The sequence below is a fragment of the Juglans regia genome, chromosome 7 (assembly GCF_001411555.2).
Source record: "Juglans regia cultivar Chandler chromosome 7, Walnut 2.0, whole genome shotgun sequence".
NCBI lineage: Eukaryota > Viridiplantae > Streptophyta > Magnoliopsida > Fagales > Juglandaceae > Juglans > Juglans regia.
The window spans coordinates 45,428,969-45,450,866 of NC_049907.1; the positions used below are offsets into that span (position 1 = coordinate 45,428,969).

General features: G+C 35.8%; 2 protein-coding genes and 1 long non-coding RNA gene across 6 annotated transcripts; all 3 read right to left on the reverse strand.

Moving 5' to 3' along the window:
• Nucleotides 1-9,465: 9,465 nt before the first annotated feature.
• Nucleotides 9,466-10,497, reverse strand: LOC118349030. 2 transcript variants are annotated; one of them, XR_004802012.1, is made up of 2 exons: nucleotides 10,344-10,497; nucleotides 9,466-9,598 (listed from the first exon to the last, which is right to left on the reverse strand). It is a non-coding gene; the product is annotated as an uncharacterized LOC118349030 (long non-coding RNA). The 2 variants fall into 2 exon arrangements; XR_004802013.1 differs by lacking the exon at nucleotides 10,344-10,497 and adding an exon at nucleotides 10,030-10,117.
• Nucleotides 10,498-12,003: 1,506 nt separating this feature from the next.
• Nucleotides 12,004-15,431, reverse strand: LOC109019826 (G-type lectin S-receptor-like serine/threonine-protein kinase CES101). 2 transcript variants are annotated; one of them, XM_019002201.2, is made up of 8 exons: nucleotides 15,165-15,431; nucleotides 14,176-15,029; nucleotides 13,889-13,990; nucleotides 13,558-13,784; nucleotides 13,259-13,469; nucleotides 12,911-13,148; nucleotides 12,676-12,826; nucleotides 12,004-12,569 (listed from the first exon to the last, which is right to left on the reverse strand). In XM_019002201.2, the coding sequence occupies exons 1-8, from the start codon at nucleotides 15,347-15,349 to the stop codon at nucleotides 12,273-12,275; spliced, it is 2,265 nt and encodes a 754-aa protein (XP_018857746.2). In that variant the 5' UTR covers nucleotides 15,350-15,431; the 3' UTR covers nucleotides 12,004-12,272. The 2 variants fall into 2 exon arrangements, with proteins under 2 accessions (XP_018857746.2, XP_018857745.2); XM_019002200.2 differs by having other exon boundaries at nucleotides 14,176-15,431.
• Nucleotides 15,432-16,172: 741 nt separating this feature from the next.
• On the reverse strand, nucleotides 16,173-20,297 carry LOC109019827 (G-type lectin S-receptor-like serine/threonine-protein kinase CES101). Of its 2 annotated transcripts, none has more exons than XM_019002202.2 (6): nucleotides 18,924-20,294; nucleotides 17,927-18,249; nucleotides 17,641-17,851; nucleotides 17,030-17,267; nucleotides 16,739-16,886; nucleotides 16,173-16,644 (listed from the first exon to the last, which is right to left on the reverse strand). In XM_019002202.2, the coding sequence occupies exons 1-6, from the start codon at nucleotides 20,218-20,220 to the stop codon at nucleotides 16,339-16,341; spliced, it is 2,523 nt and encodes an 840-aa protein (XP_018857747.1). In that variant the 5' UTR covers nucleotides 20,221-20,294; the 3' UTR covers nucleotides 16,173-16,338. The 2 variants fall into 2 exon arrangements, 1 of the variants encoding a protein (XP_018857747.1); XR_002000830.2 differs by having other exon boundaries at nucleotides 16,545-16,644; nucleotides 16,739-16,869; nucleotides 18,924-20,297.
• Between the last annotated feature and the right edge of the window lie 1,601 nt (nucleotides 20,298-21,898).

The window sequence follows — 21,898 nt, forward strand, 5'->3', positions numbered from 1 at the left end:
TTTAGTGATATTAATACTATACTATTATACAAATATTATGCTATAATACTGTAACTTTTATAATATGCTATTAAATTATTAATACTATTATACTAGGACTCTTATATGAGTAAAGTTATTATAACTTATAATAGTTATATAGTTGGTACTTACTACTTAGTATAATATATTATATAATACTTATATTATACTAAATAACTATTGACTATATCAATACTAAATTACTAATAGTAATAGTAATATATATTATAATGATATAGTGATACTAATACTATATATTATATAATAATACATTAATACTATAGACTTATAGTGATTAGTTATTATGAATCATGAATCCATGATTACTTGATTAGTATAAGTTATAACTATATAATATTATTAATATTAGACTATTAGTAAATAGTAATATACTAATATTAGTTATAGTGATTTAGTAATTAGTACAAGTTATAACTATATTATAATATTTATATTATAATGATATAGTAATACTAATACTAGATATTATATAATAATACATTAATACTATAGGCTTATAGTGATTAGTTATTATGAATCATGAATCCATGATTAGTATAAGTTATAACTATATTATAATATTAGTATAACTATAACTATAGTCATAGACTCTTACTCTATATTAGACTATTAGTATTTTTTTTTTATATACCATATTAGAGTATAGAAGACTAGAAGTAAAGTCTAGACTATTAGTATAAATATTAATATTAGTATAAAATTATAAATATTAGTATTATACTATTAGTTAATAGTTATTTAATGGTGAGTTAGTGATATGTTAAATGAGAATTATATAATTAATATATTTTTTTTTTCAATTTTAATTCGGTCCGGTCCGGTCCGGTCCGAAAAACCCATAGACCGTGGACCGGACCGAATTAAGTCGGTCCTATAAAATTCGGACCGAGACCGACCGGTACCATTCTCGATCCGGTCCGGTCCGGACCAAATTGGTCGGTCCGGACCGACCGAATATCACCCCTATGTATGCCAGCAAATATGTAGGGTAAAAGAAGAATTAGATGACATGGTCGCGGGTGGTCACATTAGGCTGCGGGAGATGACATTGATTATGAGGTCAAAGTACGACAAGTATTGGGAAGATTTAACTAGGGCTAATATTTTGTTATATGTAGCTCTCGTCTTTGACTCGAGGTATAAGTTGGATGGCATGATATTTGGATTGGGTCTTGCGTACGGGCAAGTATGGGCGGAGCTTATTGCAGCAAGGGTTTGGGAAACCCTTACTAGATTATTTGATGAGTTTTCCACACTGCGGGGTGGTAATATTGCGGCACCTACATCTACCCCCTCAGCCTCAGGCTCACAGTTTCCTGAAGTTGAGAGTGGGAAAATGCGTAGATTGGAGTGGGGTGAGAGGTATGAGCAGACCCCCTTCCTCCGGACTTCTGTAGAGGCTCAGTTAGAGATAGACAGATACTTAGCAGCAGAGATTCTACCATTTTCACGAGATTTCGATATATTAAGTTGGTGGAAGGTGAATGCTGTGAAGTATCCCATCCTTGGAGAGATAGCCCGCACACTTTTGACCATCCCTGTTAGCACAGTAGCCTCAGAGTCGGTCTTTAGCACCGGAGGACGTGTATTAGATTCATTTCGGAGTTCATTAGCTCCTGCCACTGTGGAGGCTTTGATTTGCACGCAGAATTGGATCAAGAGAACTCCAATTCATGTTCCGGATGTTCTTGAGTATGAGGAGGCCGACGTCGAGGAGGAGGGTGATGATCAGCCTGGATCTGGTATTTATTCTAATTTCTTATTTTCATTTATTTATTTTCATTTATTTATTTTTATTTATTTATTTTCATTTAATTGGTATTTATTAATTTCATTTCAAATTTAATACTTATAGTGATACATGAGACGGCGTCTACGGCTACCTCTGATGCAATATGACTTTTGTATTGGACTCAGTGACTCACCATTGCCATGGTTTGCATAATTTCTTCCCTAATTGTTTTTTACATTTAAAACTTTGTTTCATTTTTATAACTTTTTAATTCTAATTTGTTTTATTTTTAACTTATTAATATTTCAGGTTTTTTAACTTATTAACTTTTATTTTTAACTTATTGATTTTCAGTCTCACAACAATCGACATTCGACACAACTCAGTGAACTCACAACTACGGCTCCACCCCAAAAATTAATTTTCTTAATTTACAATTATTGTAATGTTGCAATTTAGCAAACATTTCATTTTCGCAAGACCACATATTACCGTTTGGAGTGACACGAAAATTTAAAATAATCAGCAAAGAGAAATAAATTCCTAAACTTAACCACTAACAATATTAACACCTAAATGTGGATATTTACTAAGGGAGTGTAGAGTGAATTATAAGTGAAATTGTCGGGACGTTCAAGCATAAGCAAAGCTGAAAATAAAAAAAAGAATCTATTTTTCTAAAATTGCTAAGATTAAAGGGATTTAAAGAAATCATATGGAAGTTGACTTAAACTTGTAAGAAACAATTAAACAAACACTTGGGATGCAATTTTCACCCACTAATTTGATGATGGATTTACTTCTCTTTTTATTTTCTCTCAACCATTTTCTCATTCCTAGAAATCATAGTCGGATAATATAGCAATGAACCACAATTTTATTTTAATAAAACTACTTGATAAATTATATAACAATCATAGAAAGTGAAAGAAAATCATTAAAGTCATGTTGCTTGTTCAAGTATCAATTGTGCCTTTACGTCTACAATTGATCTAAACCAAGAACAAAGAACTCTAATATTTTCTAGATGCACATTGAGATATAATCCATCAAGTTAATCATCAAAAGCACTAAATATTGAAGTAAATCCAATCCTAAATAATCACGGGTTACTCATAGAATCCCAAGCTAAAAATCTAGCCTATCATCTCTAGATTAACAAAATGCTCAAGAAAATTAAAATCCAACATTACCAAATACTGTTTCAAAGGAAAATGACTGAATGCAAAATAAAACATATCTCTCAAATGTGCCGCAATCCGAAACTAGGATTAACGGACAGAATAGAGAAGTGCACTGAAAAGAACTGAAAAAAAAATGAATTGAAGAGGAAGACCACGCGAATATAATTCTGAAAGAAACAAATATGCGCGGACGACAAACACAGAAAAAAATTATAAAACTAAAAACTGCCCCGCACGGAATAAATTTTTCCTTTTATATCTCTGTTCTCGCGCACGCCTCCACTCCGCGTTTTGAGTTTCTCCTCCTTGCGTTTTGAGTCGGGTCCACCAGCGTGTGTGCTTGCGTGCGTTTTGACTCTCGCACGTCTCAACTCCCGCACGTCTCAACTCCCGCATCTTCCGCGTTTTAATTTGCCTTGCGTGCGTGCGTACGTTTCGTTTCAGTTCCCGCACGTCTCTTGCGTTTCATGCCTTCGTTGCTTGCGTTTTGATCTGCCTTGCGTGCGTCTGCATTTCTTTTCGTCCGCATCTCCTGCTGCTGTGCGTTTCATCCCATTGCAACTCTGCGTTTTGGTCCAGCTCGCCAGTACATGCTTCCGCGTTTCATGCATTTCTGCTTGCAGTGAGTTGTCTTCAACCCGTACGCATTCCACTTCATGTGTTTCATCCTTGCTGCTCAATTCTTCTCCCTACATAATTAAATGCTCATTCACATTTTGGTTAAACAAACCACTCACTTTAGCAATTTAATCATGTAGTTTTTGACATTTTATCATTGCTACAATAGTTAATTATACAATTTGTAATATTTATTTTTTTTTAGAAGAGTTTGTAATAGTGTAATAGTTTATTAGTTCTCTTAATTTGTATAATTGTAAACTATTTATTGTAGCATAGTGTCTTACTGCCTTAGTGATGAATATTACTTAATTATTTAATAGTTAAAACTTAATATCTACTTATCAAAAAAAAATTATTTCTTTTCTGTTTTTAAATTTATATATTTTTTTAATCTAAATAATGGGCCCAAAGTGGCCCAAAACGAATTCTGAGCCCAAAAATTGATTCCGGGCCATTTAGGGCCCAGAAAAAAGTACTGGGCCGGAGGCCCAGTACCATGTGCGGGGGTGCGGACGGGTGGGGGTCCACCCCCGCACCCCGGGCAGTGGACGGGTGCGGGGGCGGGGTCTGGGGAAAAAAATTCCACCCCCGCATATGCGGGGGCGGGTGGCGGGTGGCGGGGGAGGGGTGGCCTCGCCCCGTAGGGGGCGGGTATCACCCCTAATACAAACGAGACATAAGAGAAGCAAGTGGGAAAAGAAGATAATGGGCCAGTCTAATAGCATTTGTATTTGTGCTAATCATTACAGATTCCATGGACCGAGTATTAGTTAGCGATTATCCATAAAGGCATGGGCCGCTGGTTTGAACTGGAATCTAGTTTATTTGATAAGATATGGAAAATAAATAAAATAGTACATGATATAGTTTATTTTTTTGGAAAATGTAAGAAATTAAGTAATTGAAATGTACACATAAGAATATAATATAATATTTGAGAATCTTAGCACTTATTCTAAAATGCAAGATTAGTAAAATTGTCAAGAATCCAAAATTTTAAAACATTACATTAATAAATGGCATAAAAAATGAATTTGATGTAAAATTTCACTATAAAAATTAATGATGTAGATGGAGGGAGATCACCTCAAAAGGCAACGCGAGAGACAGAAAGAGGTGCGATTAACTGCAGTAATCTCAGATGGATTAAGATGAAAGGAGGGAGATCACCTCAAGGCCCATGGGCCATTCAGAGTTGTTAACGGCTATTAGCTGTTTCGGAGATTCCGACTACGTCCGCAACAACACCCATCCGTCTCGTGATCATCGTGTTGGTTACAGCCCCTCTTGTATGTATATATGCATGCATGCATGTATGGATGCATACATTTATGTAAGGATGTAGCGAAATGGCTTAATCTCTCTTCATCAAAATAGATTGCTTGGTATCACGGGCAACTCCAAGCCTTCGTCATGCTCTAGCGAAATGACTCAGGTTTACAAATCTCAAACTTGTAATTTATAATACACTAACCTATTTGGTTTTTAGTGAAAACCTCTTACGGTGGTCGAACTCAGCCTTCCGCTATAATAGTGCAATCGAGCATCCCCTCAAATACCAATAACTAGTCCAAAAACTCGTAGTGACTAAATGGGTGCGCATGTCAAAAGACCACGTGACCCCTCCAAACAATAATGTCTAGTCCAAAAACTCGCAATGATTGAATGGGCATGTAGGTCAAAGGCCCTACAACCCCCCAACCACATTAACATGTCCAAAAACTCACAGTGACCATATGCGCGTGAAAGTCAAAAGCCCCTGTGACTGTCCAAATACTAAATACAAGTCCAAATACTTATGGTGAAAAAGGTGCGCAACTCACAAGACCCCGCGACCCTCGCCATCAAAATGAGCAGGAAAGGTCAGGGATTGCCTGACCCCACTCACACCTCGCCGAGAGTCAACAGGAGGGACAAGTCATCAGATTGCCCAACCTCTCTTGTGGAGAGCCAACAGGTGGGAAAGGTCAAGGCTTGCTCGACCTCCCAGGCGCCCAACAGGCAGACAACTCCCTGAACTGCCTAACCTCTTTCACCTGGACAGTAATATAAGCACATCATCTTCTCTAGCAAACGTCGAGTGTTTACGCTCGTGCTACAATCGTCGCCAGCAGGTCACTTTCGAGAACGAGTCATTGAGCTCCACAACTGCCTAGCGTGGGTTACCTTTGGGAAAGAGTCAAAAGGCTCAGCAACTACCTAAGATGGACCCAATGGTCGACGGGCTCTCTGACCACCTAGCGTAGGTTACTACCTACCAACAAACACCAACAACGAAACAACAACACCAATAACAAAAGGGGAATGCCAACAACAATTTACATCAATGGATAAAAAGTCCACTACTACCAATAATAGCAAAAACGATTACGAAAATAATAACTCTTGGCTGACAATAAACTGTCACATGCAATCAATCATGGAAAACAACTAGCAAAAATCAATCATGAAAATATGCACTCTTCACCGACAAAAGAAGTCTCTTAGGTAAACATTTAGACAAACATAGTCAAAGACAAGCTCCACGCTCGCCATTAATGCAGTGGAGTACATCTCCCACCAAAACAGAGTTTCGTGCTCGCCATTAATGCGGTTGAGTACATCTCTTGCCAAAGTAGAGCTTCTTGCTCACCACTCACGTGTTCGAGTACATCTCCCGCCCAAGTCGAGTTCCACGCTCGCCATTAATACGATCGAGTATATCTCCCACCAAAGTCAAGCTCCGTGCTCGCCACTCACGCGATCGAGTACATCTCGCCCAAGTCGAGCTCCATGCTCACCATTAATGCGGTTTAGTACATATCCTGCCAAAGCAGAAAACTAAGGACCAATTTTTGAAGTTTACTTATTTTACAGATTATTGACTTGAAGATTATCAATGCCCTCTTGTTGTGAGCAAATCGACCTTAAGAATCGCGGGCAACTATTGGGATAGAATTAACCGGGTCCAGTCCACAACTAAAATCAAACCAAGAAATAAGGCTAAGAAGAGATCGATTCAGACTCTTAAAAGGAAAGAGATTTAGACTCCTAAAAGGAAAAAGACTCACATTTATAAAAGGAAAAAAGGTTTTCAAGGCAAGTTTGACTTAATTTTTCCAAGGAAATAGACTTTTATATAAGGAGGTGATCTCCACAAATCTGACAAACTCTCCAGAGGCTCTTCACGGAAACTCCTTACGTACAAACTTCACCATACATAACGACTCCAAAGGATATTCTCTCAAAGGAGGCATTATCTCAAACCTCTCGAAACTCTAAATTTATTCATTATATTGTGAGATATGTGAGGCCATGAGAGTTTATAAAATCACCCATTATAGTAGATGTAGGCATTATGTCAAATCACGTAAATATATGTATTTCTCTTTATTTATTTTTATTCGCTTATTTGTTATTTATTTTATGGATGAATGTAAAGTGCACCGTATCAATGCCCGAGCCTTCAACGTGGGTCAAGGATTATTATTTCCTCCCTTCCGATCTATTGTGAATATTTAAGTATTAAAACATGCAGTCCTTTTTTTTAAGTAAGATTCATTTAAGAAAATCATCTTTTTTATGATGGATTTCACTTTTTTAAAAATAATTGTATGAAACTTACACCCCCCTAGTATAATTTTTTATCAAACTCTAGTAAACAATTAAAATATTTTTGATCAATCTCATATCGCTACCCAAACGGTTACTCACTCCTCTACTCATGACCATCTTGGTCAATGCGTGCATTTGAATTACATGGCAGGAATGGGAAAGGCCAAGCCTGGGCGAAGGTCGGATATATCCCCGAAATTAACTCCACCAAAACACCTATACCACTTCATTGCCGGCAAATCCTCATGAAGGAAGGCTTGATTAAAGGAGTTTGGTGACAATTGCCAGCGACCTCTTACGGGTTGTGACAATTGCAGTTTAGAAGAAGATACTGACCGGTGGGAAGGGTTTGCCAACACAATTCACTTTAACAATAGTCAACCATTGGAATCAACAAACCCGTGAAATGTGTTTTTACCATTTGGATCACAGAGACAATGACATTTTAGAAACATGCAAATAGCACAAACATGCAGCCTGGATATATATAATCTTTACATTAAGAGTACTCCATAAGCTTAGCAACACACTTGGAAAGAAGCATTGATACAATCCACAATTTGGGTCTTAAAACCCTTATTTCTTCCCGCTTTTCTTGAGTCCAGCACCTCCAACGGGTCCTTTCTGTGCCTTGGCTCTAAGCTCCTTGAGTGCCTACTCATCATACAAGTTGAATCAAATTAAGAATTAATCGAAGAACCCTTAAACGGAATGTAATACTGAGCCATATAACCAACAAATTACCTTTTCCTCTTCCTTCTTCTTCTGAAGATTGGCCAAGTCAACCTGCAGCGAGCAGATGAAACCAGATTGTGATAATGATACAAACACAAGATGGCCCTAAATGCCCCCAAGTAAATGAACGACTAATTAATCAATTAACAGTGAGGTCCAAACCATATAATCAGGCACGCTTAACATAGAACCAGCCTAGATGCAATTGAAAAGAGGTTTAATACATGCACATGCTTAAGAAACAATCGCTGGCAAAGAACTCTATAAGCTCCATTTTCCTTCTAAAATAGACTATGGACAGTCTACCAACAACTGATATGGTTCTTTTCAAATGGAACAATGTAATCATTCTCAAAATATTCAGCAACAACAGCAATAGAAACCAAAGTTTGGCAAGGTTACACTTAGAACATAAGGAGCACACAAAAAACCAGTAAATGGAAACACAGGGTATCATGAAGGTACAAGGCATGACCATAAAAATTCCAAAGAAACATATAACCAAGTTCAGATATAAAGTAGGAGAAAATCTAACTTCATCAAGTCACTAGGGAGCTTGTGGTAATTTGATACAAACATATCCAACTCCAACAGACAGAATTAATCCAGACTACGAATAAACCAAACAAATGAAGAAACAGCACAATCAAGGGCAGAAATTCAGAAGGTCCAAAAAAGGACTCGTTTTCCAATGTAAAAAACTAGAGACATGCGACACCATTATTGGTTTGCAATATATGAGCTAAAACACCGAACATGCACAAATTAAGAAACGAATCAAATAATCAAGCACTTGATAAGCACAGGTTTGTTATAACAGAGGAATGGATAGATACGTACTATTTCATGCAAAAGTGAAGTTTCTAGCTCAAAATTAGAAGCCCCTAACAGTTTTAAAAAGTTGGCAAAATTCCAAATTTCCCTTTCCTATGATTAGGTACACAAAGTTCGAAACTTTATGGGTTCTTGTTTCTGCTTAACTTTTTTCTTAGTTGTAAAACTATAATTTTGAGTGTGTGCATAAATATATACGACATTTAGATACTTCAAAAATTACAAATTAATTGCCGCCACATAAATTTTTTAAGAAAAATCAGCTTTTATATCTTCTATATGTTCCTAAGTAACCAAACATCTATATGTTCCTAAGTAACCAAACAGATAGCAGGGGTTTCAGAAGAGAATCTCCGAAACAACGAAATATCAGCATCGGCCCAAGCAATAAAACCCCTCTATCTCAGCGAAGTTGGATTATTTCCATACTAAATAGATGGCTTAAGGATTAAACTTACAAGACTTGACAAATAATTCTGTGAAATTTCAATAAATCGAAAATAGTACCTCGTCGTATTCTTTCTTGTCGGACTTGGGTTGCTTCAAAGGCTTTGCCTTTCCACCTACAAAACCCAAAAAACCACTAATTTATTTTTCAAACAAAGCAGTTAAAATACCGAACAAAATCGAGGGCTTTTTCCTCCTAACTAACAGAAAAGACACGGAGACCTTAAATAAATTGAGAATCAAATCTAACGAATCTAGGGTTTCAAAGAAAGGGACCCTACCTTGCTTAGACGACATGACTGCGATCTAGGACTGCGGTCTGGTCTGGACTCTGGATGCGTCAGCTGAATCGGAGCCGGGCAGAGAGAGCCCTGAACTTTTGACGCAAAAATTTATGACTCCACGGATACTGAAAGAGAGAATAGGATTATATAAACGGAAGGGGTGGGACTTGCACGTGCTACGTTCGTGATCGATTGCCTTTATTATTGTCCCCATTTGAATCAAATGATTTGATAATAAGATGACGTAGTTTTAAATAAAATTTAAAAATTAAATAAAATATTATAAAAAATTCTATATACAGTCGGTGGTGTATGCAGTCAAAATACAATCATCTGATAGCTTGAGCCTCACTCTCTTCTTTTTCTTCCTTCACTTTCTTCCTCCCTCTTTCTCTTCCCTTCTTTTTTTTCAGCCGATGGCTTCTTCTCTACGGGATTAGAGACCCCCACCATTTTAAACAAATTTCAATTTCAATTACTATTCTTCTTTCTTCTTTTTCAAGCTTTCGTGTTAAGTTGTTAACCCACAACCATACACATTGAATCAACATCTTACAAATAAAAGTAGGAATAATGGGAAGAATGTAGGATGTCCAGCTCGAGCACCCTCACTTCATGGAGGTCCCCCCTTCCACTCCTGACAATCTCTATCTCAAAGGGAAAAACACGGGTGACTTTTGGAAAAGTTTTGTGTAAAATAAACAAACGTTGAAGCTAATTGCTTTGATTACTTTTCTTTCTAGCTTCTACCTAGTCAAAATTTTGTCTCACCGTTTGGCTGCTGGGAAAAATACAAGAGAACAGAATCTATGTAAGAGAAAAAGCAGAGAGATAGTCATTGGCTTATAAGGCAACTGAGAAGGCACTCACAAAGGAAGCTGAACAGCCGCACCTATCTTTTGCTCCCATGGTGTAACGACTCAAACTTAGAGAGAGAGATATGACTTAGATAAAATCTGTAAATGGATAACGGGTTAGTGTATGAAGAAGGAAAAAAAAATAACTTATCTAACAGATAGTTTTATTCAAAAATCATGGATAAAAAACACAGAACTAGCCACAAAATAATTGATCTAAAAAAAAAAAAAAAAAGAGAAAGAGAGACAAGAAAGAAGAAATCGAATTAGAAAGAAAAGTTTACGGAGAAAGAGAGAGAGAGAAGGGTATAGTTTGCTTTTGTCTTTTTATTTATTTTTTTATTCCTACGTTTACGTGCTGTTTGTATATATTTATTTTACTTAATAAAATTAAAATATTATTTTTTAATATTATTATTTTAAAATTTAAAAAATTAAATTATTTATTATATTTTATATTAATTTAAAAAAATTATAATAATGACACGAAAATATCTCTGTATACAGACGGGGCTCGGAAGGAACGTTGTCTAAAAATAATTACTTTCTTCGAAATTCACCCCTTGATCCAAATTAATTTTGGTTGTAATCAGTGTAAGCATAAGCCAAGCAAGAAATTCGTGATTTTCCATTTTGCTGATTCCTTAGTCCAGTAGGCGTATCCCTTTCCACCAAATGATCACAGACAAGTAGTGTAGAAGTACCATGTTGTAAGAGCACTCTCATTGAATTAATTAAAATTAAAATATATTTTTAATAAATATAAGATGAATTTAATATTTAACTATTATATTCACATAAATTTTTATATTGAAATAACTATTTTTTTATTATATGACAATAAAATAATATAAGATAAATTTAACTTTAACTATTCACATCAAATCTCCACATTAGATTATCTATTTATTTATTATATAGTAATGAGTAATTAATAATTTTAAAAAAATTTTAAAATTTTAAATTATGAATTTATTTTATTTTATCATATTTTACTATTCATAATATTATATATTAATTATTAATTGTATTCTAATTATATTTTTTCAATTGTCATTTAAAATGAAGAGAGAAATAATTAATATAAAATATATTTGATGAATGAATAATTCTTTTCAAATTTAAAAATAATTTTAAAAGTGACTATATCTATATTTAAAATTTAACTATTCTAATATGATCACATTTTATAATTTAATAATTAAATTTTCAATGAATTTAACTTTGCAGTGGTCATGAGGGTAAAAGAACCTTTGTCCGGGATGTTTTCGCGCTTATCCACCAAGTTAGCGGCCAAAAATCCAGAGCTTTCACGTTCGGTACTCCTAGTTTCATTCTAGGCAAAAGCCAATCGTTTAGGTAGTCAAAACTATTGAGAAGTTCCACTCAGTTTAGAAATAAACTCATCCTAGATTTTATAAGGAGTTATCTCATTCTTCCTATTAAGACATTTTATAGAGATAAATGAGTGTTTTTATATTGAATGGAAATACTGGCCCACACATAAACGGGCGTGTTGAGAAGTCTCACACGACTTAGGAACAAACTCATCTTAAATTTTATAAGGAGTTACCCCACTAATTTTATTAAGACCTTTTATGAGGAGAAATTGGTGTTTCTATAAAAACTTTGCCACAAAACCTGCTTAGCATATCCATCTGAATTTTGCCAATTCCTTCCTTAATATAGTCTGTTCATCAGCTTACATCCATCAGCATTTTGCTAATTACAACTTTGCCTGTACTAAAATAGTAAAATATTCCAACCTGATCGAATGTATCATCAGCTAACATCCGTGCATTTTAATCCAAAATAACAAAAGCCCAGAATGACTTGAAATAAGCTTTTGCAAACGTACACAAATCCAAATAACTTATATATCAGGTTCTAAAATTTCTTAAGACTTTTTTTGTGGCTGCGTTGATGAAGAATCAGTGGCATTTCATCTGGCTTCCATCTCTGAAATTGATACGTTATTTGAATTAAAATTCTCCAACTTGCTCTCTGGCAAACTCCTGTTGATGTAAAATGCTGATTGTTTTGGTGGAGGTAGAGAAACAGAATAATTAGCGAGCATGGAAGCAACATCCGACATGGATGGCCTATCTGTTGGACTGTCTTGTACGCACAGAAGACCTACGTGAATGCACCTCAAAACTTCCTTTGCATCACGAGAATTGCCCAATATTGCTGGATCTGCAATCTCTAAGCATCTTCCTTCTCTCCACAATTCCCATACCTGGAAAAAAAGGAAGAAGCAATGTCAAGGCTTCATTTTGAGCATATATGAAGTTGTCTCATAGATAGTAAGCTAGGTAAAAGGATCGCATAAAATTGGAACTTACATATCCTACAAGGCTTGAGCCTTTTTCAGGATGACAAAAACTGTTATTCCTCTTGCCACTGACAATTTCTAGCAGTAATACTCCTAAGCTGAATACATCAGATTTTGCTGAAAACGTTCCCCTCAATACATACTCGGGAGACATATAGCCACTGTATAAGAGTTCAGCAAAAACTGTCTTTAGGGACTGATATATGCATGCATGAATAGACAAGCATACCTAATTATTTACTTACTGTGTTCCAACAACTCTCTTTGTCTTTGCTTCAGATTCATCTTTCCCAAATATTCTAGCCATGCCAAAATCAGATATCTTTGGGTTCATCTCAGCATCAAGCAAGATGTTACTAGCTTTCAGATCTCTATGCACTATTTTCAATCTTGAAAATTGATGAAGGTAAAGAAGTCCTTGAGCAATTCCTTGAATGATGTTGAAGCATTTTGTCCAATCTAATAAATTATTTTTCATAGGATCTGTTTATAAGTAATTTGTGAATGTTAGGACGAGTATTGCAATATTTTTTTTTTTCTTTTAAACGAAAAAAAGAACCAGTGAAATAATTTAAGCATTAAAATTTGTCAACCGAAGAGAAAGAAATCCAAGCTTTTGTTGGACATGTACTCATATATCAGCATCTTCTCTTCTCTTTGAATGCAGCACCCAACAAGTCTAACGAGATTAGTGTGCTGCAGCTTGGCAATTAGCATAAGTTCATTCTTGAATTCCTCTACTCCTTGTCTAGAATTTCTAGAGAGCCTCTTTATTGCAACTTCTTGACCATCAGGTAATATTCCCTGAAAAACAACTAACGAATTACTTATAATACAACAACTTATCAGTAGTTCTCGAATCATTTTATTTTAAAGGGTCTCTGCAGGATACCTTGTAAACGGGTCCATAACCACCTTCTCCAAGCTTACTTGAAGTTGCAAAATTGCTTGTGGCTGTTGATATGTTTTCAAAGCTGAAAAATTGTAGCATTCCACCCTTCTTCCTGCCAACTGCGAGTTTCTTTCTCTTCCTAGGATCGATAGCTTGTGTTGTGCTGCTACTACTACTACTAGCTTCTAACTCATATAGCAAGATTTCTTGCTCTGCTTCACTCTCCCCTATCAATCAAATTGGAAAATTTCAAATTGAAAGTGGTTGGTAATATACTAATGACTAACCAACCGCCTCCAGACATAGTTCTAATTAGTTCTTTTAAGATTACCTTTTTCTCTGCTTTTTCTTTGGATGGAATTGTATAGTAAGTACAGAACCATTAAAGCTACAAATCCAGTCACAGATGCCACAAGCCATATCCACCTCTTTGCTGCAGTAACAAATAATCGTTGCCACCATTATTCTATATGCATATAGAAAACGTGTGTGTGCTTGTGTGTGTTTTGAGTAGGGTTGTTTTCTAGATAATAATTAAGTTATTAGGGAAGGCTTCCGTATTTCTTGTCTATGTTTACAGTGAACCCTGAACGATTGTCACAGATGAGGTAAACTTACCTTTTTCTGGTGTTAGAACATAGATCTCCCTGCTATAAGAATAATTGCTTTCTTTGAAATCCATTCCCTTGATCCAAATTGTACAGCTAGTTTGGTTGTAATCCGTGTAGGCATAAGCAATGCAAGAACAATTATTCAAGCACTTTACCTGACAATTGAATAGACTCGAGTTGTAATTTCCATCAAACTGGTATCCTTCACCAGACATGGCACCTTTTCTTCGCTCAAACCGATTATCAGCCTTCCTGCAGTCGGGGAATTGTTGTTTTATACAGCCGGGACTGTATTTATAGGAACAAGCACCGGCACCGGCACCAAAAGGTGCCTGCCCTGATATCTCTAGTATTTCACCTATGGGATCTATCATAAATCCTGATATACTACGATTTTTATAGGATGAATATACGAAATATCTTTCATCTTCATTGGAGATGCAGCTAAAATTATAGATACTGCTATTGAATTTCAAAAACTCAAAATGGCCGTTTTGCCAATTCCCGCTAGTCCAGTAGAGGTTCCCTTCAAACCAAATGACCAACTGACTTGTACCATCCATGTTGTAACCAGTAGTGAGGGTGAAAGAACCTTTGGCAGGGCTGTTTTCGCTTATCCATGAAGTTAGTGACCAAATTTGCGTAGTTTTCATTTTCAATCCTAGTTTCATGCCAGGCAAAATCGTATCTGTAGGGTAATCAAAACTTTGCCACAAAACCTGCTCACTGAATGATCCATCTGAATATCGCTCTCTCAATACAAAGTTGCCTGAATCCAGCAGCATGGCGCTAGCATTCTTTGCTGCTTCAACAAAATTTGACACAAGAATATTACTGCCTCCACTGTGTGAAATGATCAACCTGCCAGATTCATCAACCATAAGAACACCAGAGTTGTGAGCAATTGGATTGTCTCGGTTAGCAACCCACACCACCTTTTTGTTGGCAACAAACTCGACTCTGTCATCATCTATGTTGTACAGAATTCCCACATACCGGTTTCTTGAATTGCCTGGACTGAAAAATTCCAACCTGAATGTCTCATCAGCTGAGACCAGGTGCTCCCCATCTCTAAGCTTCTGGCCCTGTGCCAATATATCTGTGTCGGAATGACTTTGTCGAATAAGGAAGAAATAAAACAGACTCAAGAAGATGATAAGGTCTCTTCCTTGGATCGGCATCGGTGGAGAATTTTTCAGATGGCAAATGCGTTGATGAAAATCGTGATTAATTGCCAATCGTTGGCTCTATTAACGTCACTGTTGAGGTATGAAATTAATATTTTTTGTATATCAACTGCCAATCTCTAGAAGCTGAGATGACTTGACTAAGGCCGTATATTGCCTACATTGGAGGATAAACCTTGACAATTCAGCCACATAATTGAATGGAAGATCAAACCCAGAAATTGAAAAATCTAAGAAAAAAAAATATTATAAATCTTTTTTAAATCTTTTTCTTTTCCTAAAAGTCCTTGGGTTGCTCTGGTGCCCTTGGATTCAAAGACCAGATATGCTTCTTTGTCCCCATTAAATTTATCTTGGAAAATTGGACTCTTTCTAACAAATTCGACGAGTAAGGATCACATTAAAGCCTATAATTTTATATTTAATTTTATCCTTTGGACTTTCTTGTATGCATGGCGGAAAAACATGGATGAGGTGTTCATTCGATGAAACTCCAACTATACCACTTACTAGTTCTTTGGAATATGGTTTTGAGGTGGCTGCAACCTTCCCTTGACCTAACAACATTATTGGTCAAAGAAATATGGTCTGACCTTGCTTCTTTCTCTGAAATGGATAATTTGAATGAACATCTGGGTTGCATTCATCGATCTCTGCCTTTACAGGCTCAATATGATTTCAAAAAAAAAAAAAAAAAACATATCCCTGTTCTGCATGAGCAATGAACCTCTACCGTCTCTGACAACTTCAATGCAAGCTTGAACCAATTCCAAGATGTTATAAACATTTATAAGAGTTTCAAGAATAAATCGAATGATTGGGATGAAATAGTTATGGACAAAAAGCTCATATTTGAATCTCTCATTGTACTGTGTAAACACCAAAAGGAAAAAAAGTACTGACAACATTTTCAAACCGAGTACGAGTAATTCAAAAAAATCAACCACCCAACTATACAACAACATACACCAATATTGGTGTATTTATCTGACATCTATCTCAGAAATCGTTACATCATTTATGGAACAATTATTTAGCTTGTCGTCGGTACACTCTGGCACTTCCTCACCGGCATCAATAAACGCCGGTTGCTTAGGCGCAGGTAGTCGGACATTTTCTTTTGAAAGCATAGAAACAACCTCTGACATGGTTGGCCTATCGGCTGCATGTTCTTGTACACACAATAGACCAGCATGAATGCATCTTAGTGCTTCATCAGGATGGCATGGTTCGTCCATTGTCGAGTCCACTATCTCCAAAGCTCTGCCTTCATTCCACAGCTGCCATGCCTGTAACATTCTCCAGTTGCATATATCAACAGAATTTTTTACTGTTTAGGGAAAAACCCCAGAATTATTTATTAAAAAAACTAATAGAACTTACATATTCTATAAGGAGTGAATGCTCAGAAACACTTCGGCTGATATTCTTCTTCCCACTCACAATCTCTAGTAGGATGACTCCGAAGCTAAACACATCAGTTTTGAATGACACTATGCCTTTCATGGCATATTCTGGAGACATATAACCACTGAAGTGATAATTGAATAGAGGGTTTCAGTACTTAAGAATGGAATGCTTTCTCATGTTTACACACAAAAACATTAACCAAAAAAAAAAATAAATAAATAAAACAGATTTTATTACTTGGTTAGAGGTGTAATTTATACTTACAGAGTTCCAACAACTCGATTTGTCTTTTCTTCAGACCCATTCAATCCAAATATTCTAGCCATACCAAAATCAGATATTTTTGGATTCATCTCTTTATCGAGTAAAATGTTGCTTGCTTTTAGATCTCGGTGAATTACTCTCAATCTGGAATATTTATGGAGATAAACAAGTCCTTGACCAATCCCTTCAATGATGCCAAGGCGTTTCTTCCAGTTTAGTAAATTCTTTCTCGAGGAATCTGTCGCAAAGTAAAAAGTAACATGCAGTGAAGATAAAAAATAAATAATAAGATTTATCTCTCATTTTAAGATTTTAAGATAAGTGATGATTTTATATGATATCAGAATAGAGGTATTGAATTTGAATCCTAACTCCACGCTCTATCTCATTTAATTAAATATTCTATATGTTGAATTATCTATTGATGAAAAATTTGATCCACACATAAGGAAGAGTGTTAAGATATAAAATAAATAATTAAATTTACCTTTTATTATCCGTTTAAATTTTTTAAACAAGTGATGATTTCGCAAAGAAACATAAGCGAAAGACTACAAAAGCAGACATAATGAATTCATATGCAAACGAGCAAAGATCTGAATATAGCCTACCAAAAAGGAAGAAATCTAAGCTTTTGTTAGGCATGTACTCGTAAATTAATATTTTTTCTCCTCCTTGAATGCAGAACCCTAAAATCCTCACAAGATTAGTGTGCTGGAGTTTGGCAATGAGTATAGCCTCGTTCTTGAATTCCACCAGCCCTTGTCCCGAACTTCTTGAAAGTCTCTTAATTGCTATTTCTTGCCCATCAAGCAGTTTTCCCTGAGATAGATCGTATCCAATTTGTTTTTCAGTAAATCAATTACACAATCATCAATTTAATTATCAAGAAATTACCTTATAAACTGGTCCGAAGCCGCCCTCTCCTAACTTGTTTGCGGTGGAGAAATTGTCTGTAGCATCAGAAATGCTCTCATAGCTGAATATCTGCAACTCCGGACCCGCCTTCTGATCTCTCCAGCGTTTCTTTAATTTGCCAGTTAAAGTGTAAGACATTGCATTACCTCCAAGTTCACGTAACAGCATTGCTTGCTTCATCTTTTCTGAGCGGTTTGCTTCTTCTTTCTTCTTCCTCCAGATTACATAGCACACAGAGAACAACAGGGGAAAAGTGCTAGCTCCTCCACACACAATTATCATCCATATCCACCAGATTCTTACTGCATTCAAAAACAATTTTATCTGTCATGAGAGCAAACATATTCTTTGTTTCATCTTCACTTCCTTTTTTTTTTTGAAAAAAATCATTGTTGCTTTATAAAATGCATGGACTTCTCATGCCTAGAAATCAAGATTGCTTTCTCCGTGACTCCTCAAGATTCTGTCTTACATGCGACTATGCGAGATGCATTCTTGAGCCATATTGGTGAATGAAAAAGATGTGCTCGTAAGCCATATGCAGTATGCCTCGTCGTCGCTTACAGGCTTACAGCTGCTTGTGCTCGTGTGAGTTTTTAAAACATGAAATGCAGCGTTTGAATTTCCATTGCAAATTATGTGAATTCAACCCCATATTTATTCAAAAGTATTAAGATATAATATAAGATAAATTGCGATTCATTGAGAAGTTGCGACGAGATTGTGTTAGTATTGAAATTGAGTTCTGAAAACATATTTGTTTGACGAGATTGTGTTAGTATTGAAATTGAGTTCTGAAAACATATTTGTTTTCCTCAAGTTTGGTAGGGATAGAAAATGCTGGTCAGTGCAAAATGATGAACCGCCTGATAAATGAAGCATCTAACCATGCAGTGTTAAAATATAAAATAAAGAAAAAAATCTTATAAAATAATTCATATTTGCCGAGAAAAAAAAAATTACCATAAACACTCACTTTTGGTGTCAATGATGAAAATGCTTCTTAGTTCCTTCCTGTATTGCTCTGTAAAACTTGAATCTTTGCTCCATATCTCACAGCCAGTACCATCATCGTTTGTAGAAGTATAGGCGACACAAGAGCAATTCTTCAAGCACAGTGCCCGGCAATCAGAAAGACTCAGGTTGTCACTTTTGCCGAATGCAAATCCTTCTGTAGACATCAAACCCATTTTGTACACAAACTTGTCCTGAGGGCTTCTGCACTTGGGAAGCTTTTGTTCAACACAACCAGCTCTCAAGGAAGGGGCAGAAGTACTGCACGACACTTGTGGAATCATGGAATCCGGCAGGAAAACCAAAATCTCACCTTTTTCATTTAAAGTCAGCCTCGGGAAAATGGTAATGTCTTTGCTAACAGCATAAGTGAAATACGTTTCATTCTCGTTGGAAATGTAGCTAAATCTGTAGTCGTCGAACTTGCCGAATATCTTGACAAGGCTGTTTTCCCAAGGTCCGCTATTCCAGTAAATGTTCCCTCTCCACCAGATTGCCATTTGATTCCTACCGTTGGGGTCCATGCCAAGGGTAAAGGACCCCAACGCAGGCACCTCATCGCTTATCCATGATGTTAGAGACCAACTCAGCCCAGATTTTTTGTCGATTCCCAGCTTCATGTTTGGCAGAAGTGTGTCGCTAGGAGAATTAAAGCTTTGCCACAGTTCCTGCTTTATGGATCCATCTGGGTTCAATTCACGTAGCACAAAATTCCCGGTATCTAGCAGTATGGCACTAGTGTTACTTGCTGCTTGAACTGAATATAGGACAATGGAATCTCCTTCGCTGTACGAGAGTTTCAAGTTACCATGATCGTCAACTCGAAGAGTTCCTGAGTTGCCGAAGATTGGTGTGTCTCGGTTGGCAACCCAGACAGCCTTCTCGTTGTTTGTGTTGTGCCATATTCCCAAGTAAGAAGTATTAGCATGGCCAGGCTTGAAGAATCCTAGCCTGAAAATACCGGAAGCTGAAAACAAATGATCCCCATCTTTGAGCTCTTGGCCTTGTGCTAATGTGTCCGTGTCGGAACAAGAAGGGCTGATCACTAGGAGAAAGAAACATAAAAGCCAAGGAAAGAAAAGGTTTCTTGCTTTGCAATTCATTAATGGGCAGCAATTATGGTACAGAACGAGTTGTTTCATATTGAAGTAGCAAGACCTTGCTAGCGATGAGGATGGTTGAGTGTTTACGAGCACCTTGGAAGACATAACAAGCAGGTACCAGTTTAGACTGCTAAACCGAGAAAAACCTGCAGACATACATTTGATCTGTAGATGTGGCAAAACCAGTGTAATGAACGCTGTTGGCTTTTTTTTTTTTTTTTTTTTTGAAGTTGACGATAGATGAGGACTGCACCCAGTGGAATCGTGGATCACAAAGCTCGGCATCAAGCTCGCAGCCAAAATTGAAAATTAGAGTTTTTTTTTCCTTCCTCTCTTTGGGTCAAAGCTATTGAACGGTCAAAGTCCATCGTTTCTTCATCACTACCGAGCTTATCCTCTTAACCTTATCCTAATCTTGTAAAACTACTTTATCTTTCAATATTTATCTTATCAAACTCCTAAGCTTGTGAAACTACTTTATCTTTCAATATTTATCTTATCAAACTCTTATAACAAACTATGATATATACACAATACACGATCATCACTATACGATATTATAGAACTGATATTTTCAGATTTATCTCTTTATGGCATCAAATAATTTCCTCTTACTTACGTCTCTCTCGATCCTATGTCAGCTGACTCAAACACCTCAACCATGTCAACCACCAACTCCATCATACCTTAGTAAATTGGTTGCGAGAAAGTAAGCGTAGTATTTGGTATTTGAAAAATTTTTGGAAGGAGATAATGTTAATGTTACGCTTGATAAGGTATATAGTTCAGCATATTTTTAAAGAAGGGAATGTGATGGTTGATGGCTTGGCAAAGTTGGGTACCGATGGAATTTCTTGTCTTTGGATGGAATCGATCGAGTTGCCAGCTCTTTTAAAAGGAATTTTTCGTGTAGATAAGGCGGGTCTACCGGCTATATGAATTTGATAAGAATTGTATAGATGAGGTATTTTGGGTTTTTTTATTTGTTTGTTGGGTAAAGTTTCTTTACGAGTTGATAATGTTGGTTGTTAAGGTTTTCTTCTGCCATAAGTGAGGATCTTTAATATATGTGGGGAGAGGTCACTCTTGGACAGGTGACCCCGCCTCTTTTTTTTTTTCTTTAAAAAGAAAAGAAAACTTCTCTTGCAAATCAATTTTTTTATATCAACAACATAGAGGGTGTGTTTTACACACATGCTTGTAAATAAAAATTTTATGTGCTGTCATTTTTTAGTACTCTTTATATACTTTATTAATATGATTGAATGTATTATTTTTTTAATATAAAATAATTATTTTAATTTTTAACTAATTATATTAATAAAATATATAAAGAATATATATAATTGAATGTATATAATATAACTTGCTTACAAATATAACTTTTCAATCATAATTATTCAGTTAAAGGGCCCGGCATTGGAATCTATGAATGGGTGGGTAACCCCAATCCTCGAAAGTGGGCTTTCTTCTATTTCTTGTTCTTTTTGGAGGCCTAATGAAGTTTGAAAAGAGGTGTCCTCCTTCCTGCCACAACGTCCAAAGTGGGTTTTCTTGTAATCGAATTGCAACTTGCTAAACTGCGTTGCTTTTACGATTATTATATGGCTTCGTTTCCACGTTGAGATAATTTGTTTATAAATAATAGTGAGTTAAATAATAAAAAAAATTATATAAAAATTAAATTTAAAATATATTTAGATATTAAGATAAATTTAATATTTTTTTATTAAAAATTTAAAAAAATTGTAGATCTTATATATAAAAATATTTTAAGTTAAAAAATATTATAGATTCTATATATAAGAATATTTTAAATTAAAATGAATTTAAT

Excerpts from the sequence above, each read along its gene's own strand:
- LOC109019826 (XM_019002200.2), bottom strand. The coding sequence starts at position 15,349 with ATGCCGATCCAAGGAAGAGACCTTATCATCTTCTTGAGTCTGTTTTAT. Across the intron at positions 13,470-13,557 it reads GTTATGGACCCGTTTACAAG|GGAATATTACCTGATGGTCA; the intron begins GTATCCTGCAGA and ends GTTGTTTTTCAG. Across the intron at positions 12,570-12,675 it reads GCTCAAGCCTTGTAGGATAT|GTATGGGAATTGTGGAGAGA; the intron begins GTAAGTTCCAAT and ends CTTTTTTTCCAG.
- LOC109019827 (XM_019002202.2), bottom strand. The coding sequence starts at position 20,220 with ATGTCTGCAGGTTTTTCTCGGTTTAGCAGTCTAAACTGGTACCTGCTT. Across the intron at positions 16,887-17,029 it reads AATCGAGTTGTTGGAACTCT|TGGTTATATGTCTCCAGAAT; the intron begins GTAAGTATAAAT and ends TTATCACTTCAG. Across the intron at positions 16,645-16,738 it reads ATTCACTCCTTATAGAATAT|GCATGGCAGCTGTGGAATGA; the intron begins GTAAGTTCTATT and ends AGAATGTTACAG.